The sequence below is a fragment of the Hibiscus syriacus genome, unplaced genomic scaffold, assembly GCF_006381635.1.
Source record: "Hibiscus syriacus cultivar Baekdansim isolate YM2019G1 unplaced genomic scaffold, ASM638163v2 tig00110621_pilon, whole genome shotgun sequence".
NCBI classification, from domain to species: domain Eukaryota; kingdom Viridiplantae; phylum Streptophyta; class Magnoliopsida; order Malvales; family Malvaceae; genus Hibiscus; species Hibiscus syriacus.
Window position 1 is genome coordinate 1779022 of NW_024062802.1, and position 16003 is coordinate 1795024.

Consider the following 16003-nt stretch of genomic DNA (forward strand, 5'->3'; position numbering starts at 1 on the left):
ACAAGGTGCGGAAAAGAAACAAGGCAATTGAAGGTATTAAGCAGAGGCAAAAACAGAGCATAAGCAAACAGGACGATAACCACCGTGTCTTGAATACACAGAAGCTTTTTCCCATTAGAATCTCTATAGCCCTACGATCATAAACGCCAATGCTTGAAAGGAACATTGTTTTTGAATGAATTTTATTTTTTTACATTTTTGCATCATTTTCATCTGCACTTTAAATGAATGAACTGCACGAAAAGAGATTTATACAGTAATCTTGAACGCTTTAAAATTTTAATTTACTTTAATTTATAAAATAAGTTTCAAATACACCTGCAACGAATACCCTGCGGGAAGTAGTCATCATCTCCTAATCCTCATAATCATCTTATCTTTGCATATTTTAAAAAAAGAAAGAAAACGAAGAAGATGTGTACACTCCATTGTCAACACTCGAGTCCCTTTTTGCAATCAAGAGCTCCGGCAAAACGAGTGAGCCTTCCGACAAATGTTGTTGGCTTCGCACTTATCATCTCCATCTTCGTGAAGTCGTAATGGGGTGATTTGAGCGACCCCGATGTCCGGAAACGGGCTCCGTTCAACAACAATTCTCCTTCTGATCTCCATATCCATTTGCACCATTTCGATTCCGACGCATAATTCCTGTTTGTTACCTGCACGTACACAACATTTGTATGGATTAGTAATTAAACTTGAATTATAAGATAATTATCGTATTGCAATTCGGTTCACCTCTTTTGCTTTAAAATAGTCTGGAGCAACGAATCTGTTGCCCTGACTGATGATGGTGGGATGCTTGCTCCCGCCAATGGCATACATTTTCCAATGCGTGTAATCGTTGTTAACAACATGGAAGAAACCCCATCTACATCTTGGCATTCTTTGTATCAGTTCCTTACCGAAATGGTTAAACGTTACAGTGACTTGCATCAACTTATCTCTTTCGTAACTATCACTTGCACCCAATAAAATCACCTTAACAAAGAATCGAATATCGTTGATTATATAATATATTTATAATGAAAACATGTAGAGTGCTGAGCGCATATATTTACATCGTTATGGTAAAATGACAGTTTGAGATTGTGATGGCGGTGGAGCCTTGAACTGCATCAATGAGTTCATCTTGACATTCCGACATCGAAAGGTGATCGAGCCAAATGTTTGTCGATCCGAATATGTTAATGCCATCTCCGTCGCCTTTTTCCGCAGACCATAATGATCCACCGAGTCCCTTATCACGGTACTCTGACTCGGAAGAACGTGATGTACATGGATGCCATGGATGATGACATTTTGCACGAATTGAAGTGTCATGCCGGCTCCATATCCGATATGGACGTTGGCTCTGCAACAGTCGATTGTCTTCTTGCTTTGGATAATCAGCTCATGCGACAACTTGATGTGCATGTAGTGAGCGAAAATGATCCAGAACGGCTCTTTCTGAATCACGACCCAACGTAAAGTTCCATACTTAGGGTTTAACATGTCATCATCGGAATTCTCGTTCACCACGTACAAATCCCCGTCTTTTCCTCCGGTTTTGTGGCCAAAACCAACCACGCAATTCGCAAGCTTCTTACGGTTGTCGGCCCCGTCTTCCCTACACCGCCAGCATTTGTCGATGGGGTTGGTCGCCACTCATGGACCCGTGTACTTCTTGTGTTTGCCCCCCAAGCTCCTCCTGGTCATGGTGTTATTACGCTATCACCGTCACCATCCAAATCCCAGATTTGGTTTCTGGAATTTTTAAGTGCCCTGAACCAAGTTTTCTATCAAACACGATCAATTATAACACACACACATATATTTATATTAGAAGTGTATGAATAAGATTTACAGGTTGACATGTCGATTGAGTTTTATGGTGACGTTTTCTGGGTTGGGATCATAAGCAGCGAGGGTGTTGTTCAATGCTTCTTGCTCGCGTTGCTTCCAGAATTCATCCTATTCAGCAATAAAACTTCCCCAAAGGGTTGGGATTAGTGTTGCAAATGAAAAAAGGAACACCAGCCGGGCCGTACTCGTATTCATTCCTGTTTCCTTCTAATCATTCTCGTCTTTTGTTATTGTCATTTTTGTTTTGGACTTGGTTAAGGCCCTAGGATTTACGACTGAACAGTAACTACAAGTTCAATCCCAGTTAACACCAATTAAAATATGGTGTAAACCTGATTTATCTAAGGCACTAAGCTGCTATGTGCCAACTTTTGAAGGTTGGCCAGCGACTAATTCGTTTATTTAGATATATTACCTGTGGGATTCAAGACCCTTTTTTGAGTTTAAATAATGCTTCTGTATGGTTATAAAATTAGTGTGTAGAGAATAGCCACCATTTACTACATTCTTTGTTTTCCCCACAAATACACTACACTTTTTCATTTCATCAGTGCCACCAGTATCACCGAATGTGCCGGCGCACAAACAAAAGATGGGCTTCCTTGAGCTCCATTAACTAATCCGTATACGGGAATTTATGTTATAAGGTACGAACTTAAAAATTTTAAGAGATACGAAATTATAAAATTTTAGGGATGTAAAACTGGATAATCAATGGAAAATATAAGAAAAACTTACAAAATATAATAAAATTTAAAATTTGTAGGGAGTGCAACCGCACTCCACAACACTCCCTTGGTCATCCTTACATACAATATCTTGTAAAGACCGAATTTAAAAAACATTTAAACCTTAAAGTAAGGGTCGAAATTCATTATATCTTTAGAGATGATTTCTAAAAACCTTTTCATCAACCAAAATTTTCAACTAGTTTATATTTTCCAAACATAGATTTCTAGTCAACTACAACTCATAAATTGACTTCTGATAGACTTATGTAATATGCCAGAACAAAATCTAAAATTTATCTATTAGATAGTCACGATGACCCTATGGGTGGCACGTGAATTAAAGTCCACTATAAATATCTTCAATCAAGGCGAAAAAGAGGGATCAACCAATCATTAACACCGTTGACCCTTCCGAATCTTTTTTTCTTTTTCTTTCTCCTCGTGATGACTCATTCTCTTCTTTATTCAAATAGTGATCAATAGTCGTTCTGCCATCGACTACAAATCTCCATTCAAATAAAAAAAAATGAACCATAAAAAAAGTCTTGTTGCCATCAACAAAATTTAATTTATTTAATTTTAAAATTTACCAGGACCAAATAAATATAAATGAGTAGATTAAAATTTAATTTCATTGATTTTAAAATTGACGTTGACTTGAAAATTAAACCCAAAAATTTATTATATTCGAGTTGCTAAACTTACGTTAATTAATTAAAATTTATTAAGGATTTATAAATAAATTATACCCAAAAATTTAGGGTGGTGAGGGCTTCTCAGAGCTTAAATAGTTTTGTCCCTGAAAAACAAGAACTAAATCTATAAACTTATATAAAGTACAAGGACTAATAGCCTAAATAGTTTCCATTGAACACCACACTCCTCCATGTAAATTTCAACAGTTATAGAATTGTAACGCCACGAGCAAAGTGTTGAAGAAAAGGTACAAGGCTGAACAATATATAAATATGAAGTAGAGACGGCAACGCATTCAGTATACATAACAAATTAAGTCCTTAAACCTCTCCATCTTGCTCCTCCATCCGACGAAGTTTGAAGGAGAAGGAACGTGGAGAGATTGCATTGTCCGTCATACGAATCAGATTGTAACACCACGCCCCCATCAACGTCCCCGTCACTGGTCCAACCATGTATATCCATATTCCCTTGTACTGATCACTGGCTAACGCTGGTCCGATCGTCCTCGCCGGGTTCATCGATCCTCCCGATACTGGTCTGGATTCCATTTCCCTACACAACTCGTTAGTACGTATAATTTTTATGAAGACTAATCAACAAGAAGCTTGATATTACCCGGCTAAGATTGAAGTTATGCAGACAGCTGAACCCACTGCTATGCCTGCTAGCTCCCCTATCTGTCATTGTGGGAACATATACATTATTTATATAAAAGGTATAATCTAAAAGAATATCTCTGACGTTTGATAAAAAAAAATCATTTTAATTTTTATTTTTCATCGGCACTTTGACTTTAATATTTTATTTTAGCATAAAATGCCTTTAGTTAGATGAAAATCGTTAGTAGATTGGTGATCAACGTTTTTCGTTAACGTAATAAATCTTATGTGTCCAAAGTGATGACGTGATATGTATCACATGTTGATGTGATAATGTGACAAAAATCATGTGTACATAACTGATGATGTAGCACATGTCACATATATATAAGTGATGACTTAATGTATGACATGCCATCATTTTGGAAAGATATGAATTGTCACGTCATACAATAACCATTAATCAATTAAAGATTTTCATCAAACTATTGAGCATTTTATCTCAAAATAAAATGTTGGAGTGCTTAAAAAATAGAGTTCAAAGTGATTATTCTATGTAACATTAAGGATGACTTTTAATATTATACATATAAAAAAAAGAGAAAATTTCAATTTTATTCACAATTTTGAACGGAAAAATGATAATCTTACAGCTTTAGAATCAGTGGCCACAGCTGAAGTGATAAACATCATTGAGAAGGTGACAACTATTTCCATGATCAGAGCTTGCAAATCTGAACCAGATGGTGATGTGGTGCCAACATGTTTTATTGGATGTAATAATACACGAAGTGTGAATGATGCAGAAATGGCTCCTGTTAGTTGAGCTGCACCATAAACTGGGACCTGCAGGGCTTAATTAATTTTATGCAATTTGAACATAATTTAACCATTAATTATTGCATACTGTCTTCACAATTATTAATCTCAAATACAATATTTGTCCCTTCATGCATGTTCCCCACTTTATACAACTCAAACAGATAAGTTCAGTTCCCACCACTATTTTCTAATTTTCTTTAAATAAAACAATTAATATAAATTCAAATAATTCCATATTTTCTATATTGGTATATAACAATGACGTTGTTAGTTGGATATTAAATTCCCCATACCATGAAAATAAATGTTTTGATTATATATATTATTTGGCCATGATTATTCCAGCAGTTACATATCACGTATGTACTAATTGTGGGTTGAGTTGACCCTCGTAACTACCAACTTCAATGGTTCATCAAATGGTCCAAAATTATGAACCCCTGAGCTCGACCCTACAGCACTACTAGCCATGTGCCCATGTCCCCGTATAGGAATGAACCGAAGAGCGATCAAGACAATCACCCTTCAATTTATTCCCTAGAAATTTTTAAATTCTTCCTCTAAAATTTTAAAAGTTTATCCTTCAAATAAAATTTCACCCATATCAATCTAATTCTCCGTCGATGAAAACCAAACCACCTTCGTCGAAATATACTCTGAAACGATCAATCAACAAAAAAGTGAATATTATTTTTTTATGATCATAGACTCATAGTTTCCTAAGCAAGAAACATGGTGATTGTGAGGAACTAAAAAGAAAAAGGGAACCTGTTTCCAGGGAAAATGTCTGACAGCAGCAAATGCAATGGTAACAGCCGGGTTCATGTGTGCACCAGAAACATGACCAACTGCGTAGATCATTCCCGTCACGATAAGCCCGCCGGCAACGGAAGCTCCGAGCCTGAGATTTTGCGTTCGTCGACGGAACTAATGGCAGCAGATCCACACGTCACGAAAACCAGCAAGTAGGTTGCTATGATCTCTGCAAACACCTGTTGTACAACAACATACATATGATACATATAATGTCTTTTTTTTATAGGACAAGAACATACTGAAGCCTGTGGTTATACCTTTCTTGGGAAATCAGGAGGGTAGTGTCGTAGAAACGATGCCTGTCTTTGGGATGTGGGGTTTTGATCCATTGGGGAATCCTCAGTTATAGCCATTATTGAAGAACTCACAATAAGAAAAGCAACTCAGAAATTGAAAGACAACTTCAAGCCTAAAAGGAACACCAACTTAATTTCTCAATGCTCTTTTGTAATGGTTTTGGCCTACCACTCCACCTCCCAATCCATTCTGATTAATTAAATTTATAAATACATTATTTTATCTGAATTACTATTTAAATACCAACTTTTATATAAATAATCAGATAATTATTTGATACATAAATAAATAAAATAAAATCTCAAAATCTTGACTCGGTATAACCATCTGATTTTCCAATAGAGACACATGGACATATAAATCGTTTATGGAACATAAAAGAGATTACGAATATCTAAATAATAATCAATTATATATCATAATTAAATCATTTTACAGACAGTCGGCATACAATGCCTACTTTCCACTACTGAGATTTTATTGTTCTTGCCTTCCAGCTATGCGTTAATTATGAAGATATTTACGATTTCAGTTTCCTCAATCAATCTTAATTTAGTCCATGTCTAACTTGTTGTTCTTATAATTTGGTTTCAAATTAATAATAAATGATGTTTTTTAAAACTAATATATTTTATTTAATGTCATAATTAATATTAAAAATATGTTCTTATATTATTTTAGAATTTATGTTATATATGATTAATATATTTTATAAAACAAATAAAATTAATTTCAATAATAACAATTTAGTCTAAGTATTATGTTTATTAATAATACAATAAGTTTCTAGTTTGATTTAGTGATTAGTGTAATGTTTTTATTTATTAAGGATTCAGGGTTAATTATTTTTAAAGTCATGCACATATTTTCTAATTTTTCACCAATATGATGATGGCATGCGGTATCATTTTAATATATGATATTAAATTATTTTGGAAAATAATTTGTAGACACACTACATCAGTTGTCGCTAACTACAATGATTATAGTGAAAGTGAATTAAAAGTTCAATGACTCTAATACATGTTTTAAATGTTTGATGAACAAAATACAAGTGACCTTTAAATTCAAGGACTAATAGTATAATTTTCTCAAAATATTAATTTTAAAATATAGGGTAAACTATAGGAATTGTCTCTTATGTTTTAGGTCTAACTGACTTTGGTCATCGGTTCAAAAAAAATGATCGATCTTTATCTTATCGGTCTATTCGATTTTAATCTTTCAACCGTTAATTTTCGTTAATCCCTTAACAAAAGTGTTACATGGCAATTAAAAATAATCCACGTGTTGTGTGTCTTCTTCTTCTTCTTTTTTCATAAACCGAATGCGCTATAAAACAGGTTGGGTTTTTGGCCCATTAAAATCTGACCCAAAAGTTAGACCTTTCCATCTGCACCCAACGCGAAATGACATTTAGGAGGGTTGCAACCAACTTAAAATTCAATAAAAAAAATTAGGTCAAAATTCATATACGATTATATATATATATATATATAATTCATTTTTATTAGGTGAAATAAGGATTTAATTAAAAAATAAAAAGGATATTATTACAACTAGTCTTAAAAATATAAAAGATAATTATAATATTATATCAAATCGAATCGGATCGGATCAAAATTTTTCACCCTAAACACTAAATTTTATTCAACTCTACTATTAAAAAAATTCGATCATACTAAATTTGAAGTTAAACTTTTAAAATAGAAAACCAATCTAACCAGATCAAGTCTAATTAAAATTCATCAAATCCGGGTGAATTCACCATCCCTATACATGATATCTCTTCCAAACTAAGGCTCCAAGGTGCTTCGGGATCAGTCCCTTCCTCCTGCTCCAACCGTCATTCATCCTGTGGTGTTAGCCTTTTGTTTGATTGTTCAAGTTTATTGAAGTTAGTTCGTTTGTCTTTTTGTAATATAAAGGTATTTTATATTATAAACTATTGAATTTAGCTTTAATTTTTAAATAGATTATTAATTAATTTGATAAAATCATGTCATTTAACTTCAATCGTTAATGAATAAAACCCCCATATTAATACCATAAAGTTATTTTAACATAAAAGGTTGAGTACTTAACATATTTACATATCAATTAATTAATATTTATGTATTTTATACTTTAAATAAAATTTTCTCATAATAGAGAAATTAATTTTGTTTTAATTGTGTCATAATGAAACCGTGCTAATTGAATCAAATTTTAAACTTTTTGTATTGTTATCCACCACTCTCACGCTAGACTATTATGGGTAAGCTACGTTTTTTGTCACTCAACTCGGTCTTTTTTTTATTCTGGCCGTCAAATTTTATAAACTTTTAATTGTACCACCTAACTTCTAAATTTTATTTTATTTATTAATTGTCTCGTGTTGCTTAAAATTTTGATAAAGTTTATGCAAAATGCCCTTGAAGCTCTCCTCCCAAGTTCGTATTTCCGGAGTCTTTCTGATTTAAAGGTGCCGTAATATTTTTATTTCGAATACGAGCAATGAAGAGATTGAAAAAGAAGAGAAAATAAATATTTATTTGTCATTTTCAGTATTGCTGGACCACATGTCTTATGGGCTAATATAGGGGTGATGTGATAAATCTAATACATCACATTCACTTTTGAGGCTGAAAATGTTTCTCCAAGTTCTTATTTAATTTTACTGAATTAATTGAATTTTTAAATAATACAAGTGATCATGAAATCGTTTAAATAATATTAATTGAAATAATATTTTTGGTGGTAGGAAAAAAGAGGAGTTGTGGGTTACGTATCATCGTTATTAACTGAACGTGAAATGTTGAATTGTATACCAACACTTGTGTTTTGTATGCTCCACTGATAGTGAATGTGACATTCCCGGCGGCTGAACGGACCACCAGCCTTCAATTTGTGGTCCTCCCCGCAAACCTTCAAATTACATTTAATTCTTTGTTTTTGTTCTTGTATATATATATATAAGAACTGTTGTTTTCTCTGATTCATCAGGATTCGAATGGTTTTATTTATACGATTGACACATACATAAAATCTTTTGAATGCCTGGGAGATGAAATATGACTTCTACGAAATCATCTTACGTTATTTTCTCCTTTGTTACAGTCTGATAATTGATATATCATCCATTACGAATCTTCATCTAAATCGTAAAAAATGAACCGTCAATAACTATCATAATTTATTTAGTCCCGTTAATAATACAAACTATGATACAATATAGCAATTATATTATGTTAATCATATAAATATAGTAACTTTTATATAATTTAAATTGTTAATCTCTTAAAGATATTATGTAAAATTGAATATGAAAGCACAAACGAATTTAAGTTCACGTGATTTTATAGCACTGTTAGTGAGTTTCGCCACGGCAAGGATATATACAAAAGAAGATAAATAAAATGTGAATGATTGGTAAGATAATTAATTAATCATTACATTAAAGGTTAAAGTTGGTCCAAGTCTCATCAAATAATATTTCTGGCAGCAAAATCTGACACTGCATCTGAACTAATTAGGCAGTCAAGTCAAGTTAGACATACTGCAGACACATGTTTTTTCTTTTATATTAAAAAGTTCATTCTATTTTTTTAAAATTTATTTCATTTTTTACATAATATTAAAATTAAATTATTAAATATTATTAAACAAATTTATTACTAATTGATTTCATTAATTTAGCTAATAATTTAATTTAACAAAACCAATAAAGGTCAATAACGGATAGACATGGTCAAATAATTATTGAAGGTTGAAATAAGTTGGGCATTACAATTAAATTATAATAGTTATTTTAAAGAAATATTTGTAAATTTAAATTTATTTTTAAGAATACATATTTATCATTTCAGCAAATATTTGTTGATGCATTAGATCTCATTTAATGATCCTGCGGATTTGATTTATATTCAAATACTTTATATTATCACAAACTTTTTTTTTACATGTTGATGTTGTTTAATTGTATAAATTTATGTCAAAATTGTCAGCTCGATGAAAAGTTTAAAATAATGGAGAAGTTTCAGGCAACTTTCGTCGTGTTCGAACATAGCAGCGCAGAAGACAAAAGAAGGGAAAACAACACACAAGTGTTCAAACAAAACTGGAACCCTTACCACGTGGTGACAAGACAGTTCCGTCCAAATCAGTATTTTCAAAACAAGGGTTATTAAACTAAGGTATTTTCCCTCTCGATTCTCGATATTTCATTTTTGGCTAATTTAAATCGATTCATGTCGTATATTTAATTTTAGTGAGTGAATCTCTTAATATGACATTTCTGTATACATAAATAAAGACTCAATCGAAAACTTACTTAAGTGATATCAAACTTCTTTTCATAGAACAAATCCTCATTGATAAAGGTTTTGAACCTATATAGTCACCTCTATTATGGAAAGAAATATTATTTTGATTTTAAATTTGAAAATTATATCTATAAAAATATATATATATTATTAATGATTAAAAAATATTTTGAGAAACTATTAAATAATTTCAGTGGTTAAGAACATGTTATTATCATTTAAGGTTATGAATTCGAGTAGCTACTTTCGGAGGATATATATAATTATCAATAATTAAGAAAAATTTTGAAATAGATACTATCATTATAATCAGGTAATTAAAAAAAGATTTTGAACATATATTATATTTCTATAATCTTAGACTATTTTTAAAAATATTAAAATAAAATACCAGTTATAATTAAATTTTGTTATCTAATTTATAATTATTAATAATTTCATATATAAAACATTTTAAGGTAATTTAATGATTTTTTAGTTGTACATTTATTTTTAGAAACATGGCACGTATAGACAACGTCGGATTTAAATCTAAACTACTCATAATATTTTAATTAATTTTCTATGCCTGTATTTATTACTACCATGTATCATGTGTGCATACAATTTTAGGTTAAATTTAAGAAGATGATCTGAGTTTTTCTTTTACATCATTCAAGCAGTATTCGAGGTTTTCTTCGTTTCTGTCGATTAAGAAAGGCGATGTCACACGAGGAACTATCCCTCACTCTGCCTCTCATTGAGGATGAAAATAAACAAGTAGACGAATTAAATCCCCATGGCAGTGCAACCACCGTCTCTGTTTTCAGAACCTGTTTCAATGGCCTTAATGCTCTTTCAGGTTCACTTTTCTTCATCTTCTTTCAATGGCACTGTTTGATTTTGTTTATTTCTTTCGAATTATTCATCTGGTTTTACATTTATAAAAAAACCCTTTTTTTATTGCAGGGGTAGGAATATTATCAATCCCATATGCATTGGCATCAGGAGGATGGTTGAGCTTGATATTTTTATTCGCCATTGCCACTGCTGCATTCTACTCGGGCTTGTTGATTCAAAGATGTATGGATACAGATCCTAGAATCAGAACTTATCCCGATATAGGCGAGCGCGCATTCGGGGACAGAGGGCGGCTATTAGCTTCGGTTGTCATGAACATCGAGCTCTACTTGGTGGCCACTGGTTTTTTGATTCTCGAAGGAGATAACTTGCATAATTTGTTACCCATTGGGGAGTTTGAAGTCGGAGGATTAACGATTGGTGCCAAACAAGGGTTTATTATACTCGTAGCTCTCATAATATTGCCTACTGTTTGGTTGGATAATTTGAGCCTTCTTTCTTATGTCTCAGCCAGTGGGGTTTTGGCTTCTGCAGTCATCTTGGTTTCCATCATCTGGACTGGTGCATTTGATGGTGTTGGGTTTAAACAAAAGGGAAAACTCATAAACTATGGTGGAATCCCCACTGCCGTTAGCTTATATGCCTTCTGTTATTGCTCTCATCCAGTTTTCCCTACTCTTTACACTTCAATGAAGAAGAGGCATCAATTCTCCAACGTAAGTATCTGTCAAAATTCATGTTGTTTCTGCAATAGTCTGGTTTTGGATATTGTTTTGAAGTAAACTTGCCTGGTTTCTCTTAGGTGTTGGTTGTATGTTTTGTGTTATGTACCATATGTTACTCGTCGATGGCGATTTTCGGGTACTTGATGTTCGGATCAGATGTTCAATCACAGATAACTCTCAACCTTCCTACTGACAAACTCAGCTCAAGAATTGCAATATATACTACCCTGGTCAATCCCATATCCAAATATGCATTGATGGTTACACCCATCGTGAATGCCGTTAAGAGCGTGATTCGATATCGATGCGGGAAGCGGGTCCTCCACCTCTTTGTAGGCACCACCCTGGTGATAAGCACTGTCTTGGTGGCTCTTGCAGTTCCATTTTTCGGTTCCCTAATGTCCTTAGTCGGAGCGTTTTTAAGTATATCTGCTTCGGTCTTACTACCGTGTGTCTGCTACTTGAAGATATCGGGAACTTACCGAGATTCAACTTCGAACTGGTTGCCGTAGCCTAATCATTTTGATGAGTGCTGCAGTGGTTATATTTGGTACTTACACATCTGTTTTAGAAATAGTAGGCAACTTTTGAACAGCAGTGGTTTTTGTAGATGCTTATTTTGTTATATTACATAATGCATTTGTAGAGTAATTTTGGAGAAATTCAGATGATTGTGGGTCTGTTAAGGGTTTCAATCTTCCTTTAGTAGATGATCTCTCGATCACTTCAGACTAGGATCTTTACCATAATGCAGGGAATGGAGACTTAATTTTCTATTTTTATAAGGGGCATAATACTAAAATTAGTCCCTAACATTGATCAAAATAGTCATTTTGTCTCATATTCTTTTTTTTTTAGCATTTTGGCTCCTAACATTTCATTTTGGGCAAAAAAGCCCCTCCATGGATGAACACCATTAGTTAACAAACGGTTAACGCTATAAAATAAGACTTTTTTTACCTTAAAATGAAACGTTGAAAGCTAAAATACTTCCGGATAAAAAGTAAAGATCAAAGTGACTATTTACTCAACCATTATGAGTTTTTTTGTCTTAAAATAAGATGGTGGGGGTAAAAGTACTAAAAAGAGCCAAAATAGCCATTCTAGTAAACATTGGGGAGCTAATTTTGACATTACCCTTTAGAAGAAAATAATTACAAAGATTTACTGTAATTTAGATATTCATAATCAAAATTAGATAAAAACAAGTTTGAAAGTGGTTATGACTTCTTAAACGTGTAATTTTAAATTTTTTGATCCGAGTATAATTCGGTTATTATAATTATACTTTATTTAGTGAGATTTACTAATCATAATGATTATTTAAATATTTTCAATCAAATTCAATTATAAGATGATTTTTCAAATACACATTAGTAATTACAACAAAATATAATAATTGAGGCAATACATACAACCTCTTATAATTAAAAGGAAATATAATTTATATATATATTTTTTTTATTGGAAAACTGTAATTATGCAATATTTAATGAGATCTAATAATTAAAATATAACTTCTGTTATTAGTTTTAGGAATACTTAATGTTGTATAGCATGTTATTCAGGGATGAAGGGGGAAATCATTTTAGGAATAAAATTAAATTATTAATTTTAAAACATGGCATAAACATTATATACATGATATTACAAATTTTTAATTTTGACCTTTAAATAATAATATTTAAAAATTAATAACTGCATCATAGTGTAGAATTGGTGAAGTGAGTCGTCAATCTCATTCATCACCAAGAATTGCTACTGCATTCATATTCAGCGTCGTTACTATTCATTAACTGCGAGTAACTACCTTCTACTTTGAAATTCCTACTAATAAGAAAATATTCGAAATTCCTTGCCCTTTAAATATCAAACCATCACTTCTTTAGCCAGCAGGCAGTTATTCTCCCCCAAAACAAAATGGAGCAAACTGACCATGGAATTGGCATCAAAGTTTACACTGCAACACCACCACGGGAGAATCCTACACCCATCTCCTCCCTCGCTCGACTGCCACCGGAACCTGGCCGGAGGCGGAAAGTCATGGCCAAAGGGGTTCAAAAAACCATATCCAAAACTTCCATGCTCGTCTACTTCCTTCCCACAGGCACTCTTTTAACTTTCGAATTGGTTCTACCTTCTGTTTACCGCCATGGTGTTTGCACCCATGTTACCACCATCATGATTTACTCCCTCTTAGGCCTCTGCGCTCTCTCTTGCTTCTTCTTCCACTTCACCGATAGTTTCCGAGGTCCCGACGGGACGGTTTACTATGGTTTCGTGACGCCTAACGGACTGGCCCTTTTCAAGCCTGGTCTTGAAGTCGAATCCCCAAAAGATGACAAGTACAAGGTTGGACTTACAGACTTCATTCACGCCATCATGTCGGTCTTGGTGTTCGTGGCGATCGCTTTGTCGGATCACGGAGTTACCAACTGTGTTTTCCCAGGACGCGAGAAGGAGATGGATCAAGTTATGGAGGGTTTTCCATTGATGGTGGGGGTTATTTTCAGTGGCTTGTTTCTCGTGTTTCCCAAAACTAGATTTGGCGTTGGTTGCATGGCTGTTTGATATTTAGTGGTTTAGTATCTTAGTATATGTAGATGTAAATTTGAAATGAATATAAGAATAAATTTCTTCGACGGTTCATGGCTTGTGTTACGGATTTTGTATGTCTTCTTCTGATTTATGGGAGTATTTGATCAAACTATGAAATGAAAAGAAAACTAAAAAAACTGGAGAGATAGAGCGAATCTAATATACTTCTTTTAGAAAGCAACAGATCAGGACATAACCCACAAAATCGTCCAAGTGGAAAAGATTTTTCAATGATCATAACTAGGATGCAAGCTCAATGTAATGGTGAATTCTTTCCCAATCAAACTGCGAAATACGAGCAACTCGATAAGAGCCCTGCGAAACCCCTTGATAGGCAACCTTCAATTGCACAAGGAGACTTCGAACAACACATTGTACTACTGTGTTTGACAATTTCCATGCAATCATTAGATGAATTCTGGGGAGGAATATCTTCCTTATGAACTGATCTGTGTGCAATCAACCTACTTCTCTTAGTATTCAATGAGCAATTCAGGTCTGACGAGTTCAAGAAGTGTGGATCCGAGGACTCCATTTCGTCGTCATGGCATTCAAGCAATTTCCTCCTCATCCCAGGATATACACTTAATCCTGCTACGTGATATCATTATAATATAACATAAATAATCTATTCCAGTCCATATAAGCAGGAAACTTACATAAAGGAATATCTGAAAGCTAATATATGGCATACCGGGCAAACTCTCCTCATATGCACACGACTGCGAGTCCAGATCAACACAGCAACAGAAAACGTTTGAATCTTTGTTAGATCCCGAAATTCTGCAGCGGGGGAGCAAGCAGGGATGAGGGGTTTCAGGCATCCAGGTATAGTGTGCATGCAAATTGCAATAGCATTATTTCTTTAAACCATTCCGGAAGATCGGCATCATAAATGATCAAATGACACGCAGCATGATTATTAGTCAATGAAAAAATGAAATTGATGGATGGATGTCCCTTGTTCCCATATGGGTAAGGGGAGGTAAGATAGTAGGTTGTCCCCAACACTAGGCTGAGAGCACTTTCGTAGGAGACCATCCAGCTCAGTTGGTAGAGCACAAGGTTCTTAACATTGAGGTCGTGGGATCGAGTCCTATGGAAGGTATTTCATAATTTGGAGGTCTCCTACGGAAATTGCTCTCAACCTAGTGTTGGGGGCAGCCTACTATCTTACCTTCCTTACCTCATTACATAACCATTTTTAAAAATAAAATTGATCAAGTGATCTTATAAGAGATCCAGAAAAAAACATAAATGAAAATATTAAAACTTAAAAGTCGAAGGATGTATATCAAAACCTAGGGTTGGACACTGATAATTCAGGGAAAGAAAAGAGTTGGAATAACATAGATTAAAACGATTGCAATAAGAACTTGGAATTGTAGCCTAAAATAAACCATGTAGAAAAAATAGTCATAAAAATTTCCACAATCAAATGAAGTGCTGAAGTACGGAAACCAAACCTGTACATATGCTCCACAAAGTCATCAATCAGAACAGGCCAAGCACCTGGAAAACAACCAAATAACTAAGATCCAAGTGGAAAAGATAGACAAGACATGCAATAGGACAGATTTAGGGAAGCTTAATATTCTTCAGGATCATACCCTTCCAGATTTTCATGTACACACCCACTAAAAGCTAAAACTTGCTGCCACGTATCCTCCGAAATATTGTAACACCGATTTTCCTGAAAGGATATCAAAGACATAAGTTGCCAAAAT

At 33.6% G+C, this 16003-nt stretch overlaps 3 protein-coding genes and 2 pseudogenes across 3 annotated transcripts; 2 read left to right on the forward strand and 3 right to left on the reverse strand.

The window, feature by feature from the left end:
- Positions 1-431: 431 nt before the first annotated feature.
- LOC120135902 lies at positions 432-1698 on the reverse strand (annotated as a pseudogene).
- Positions 1699-3571: 1873 nt separating this feature from the next.
- Positions 3572-5892, reverse strand: LOC120136249 (aquaporin NIP2-2-like). Its single transcript, XM_039152344.1, is given in 6 exon segments — positions 3572-3812; positions 3891-3952; positions 4526-4720; positions 5465-5601; positions 5604-5688; positions 5770-5892. Coding segments are annotated over 6 exon segments (795 nt in total). The 5' UTR covers positions 5866-5892; the 3' UTR covers positions 3572-3592.
- A 4814-nt stretch (positions 5893-10706) lies between these two features.
- On the forward strand, positions 10707-12347 carry LOC120136246 (annotated as a pseudogene).
- Positions 12348-13587: 1240 nt separating this feature from the next.
- On the forward strand, positions 13588-14257 carry LOC120136250 (protein DMP9-like). The gene has a single exon (XM_039152345.1). The coding sequence runs from the start codon at positions 13599-13601 to the stop codon at positions 14247-14249; it is 651 nt and encodes a 216-aa protein (XP_039008276.1). The 5' UTR covers positions 13588-13598; the 3' UTR covers positions 14250-14257.
- A 241-nt stretch (positions 14258-14498) lies between these two features.
- Positions 14499-15917, reverse strand: LOC120136251. Its single transcript, XM_039152346.1, has 4 exons — positions 15887-15917; positions 15743-15788; positions 14971-15059; positions 14499-14867 (listed from the first exon to the last, which is right to left on the reverse strand). The coding sequence occupies exons 1-4, from the start codon at positions 15900-15902 to the stop codon at positions 14557-14559; spliced, it is 462 nt and encodes a 153-aa protein (XP_039008277.1). The 5' UTR covers positions 15903-15917; the 3' UTR covers positions 14499-14556.
- Positions 15918-16003: the final 86 nt, after the last annotated feature.

Coding starts and splice junctions, on each gene's coding strand:
- LOC120136251 (XM_039152346.1), bottom strand. Junction 15,060..15,742: donor TTTGTGGAGCATATGTACAG/GTTTGGTTTCCG, acceptor CCCCCGCTGCAG/AATTTCGGGATCTAACAAAG. Junction 14,868..14,970: donor ATATGAGGAGAGTTTGCCCG/GTATGCCATATA, acceptor ATCACGTAGCAG/GATTAAGTGTATATCCTGGG.
- LOC120136250 (XM_039152345.1), top strand. CDS start 13,599: ATGGAGCAAACTGACCATGGAATTGGCATCAAAGTTTACACTGCAACA.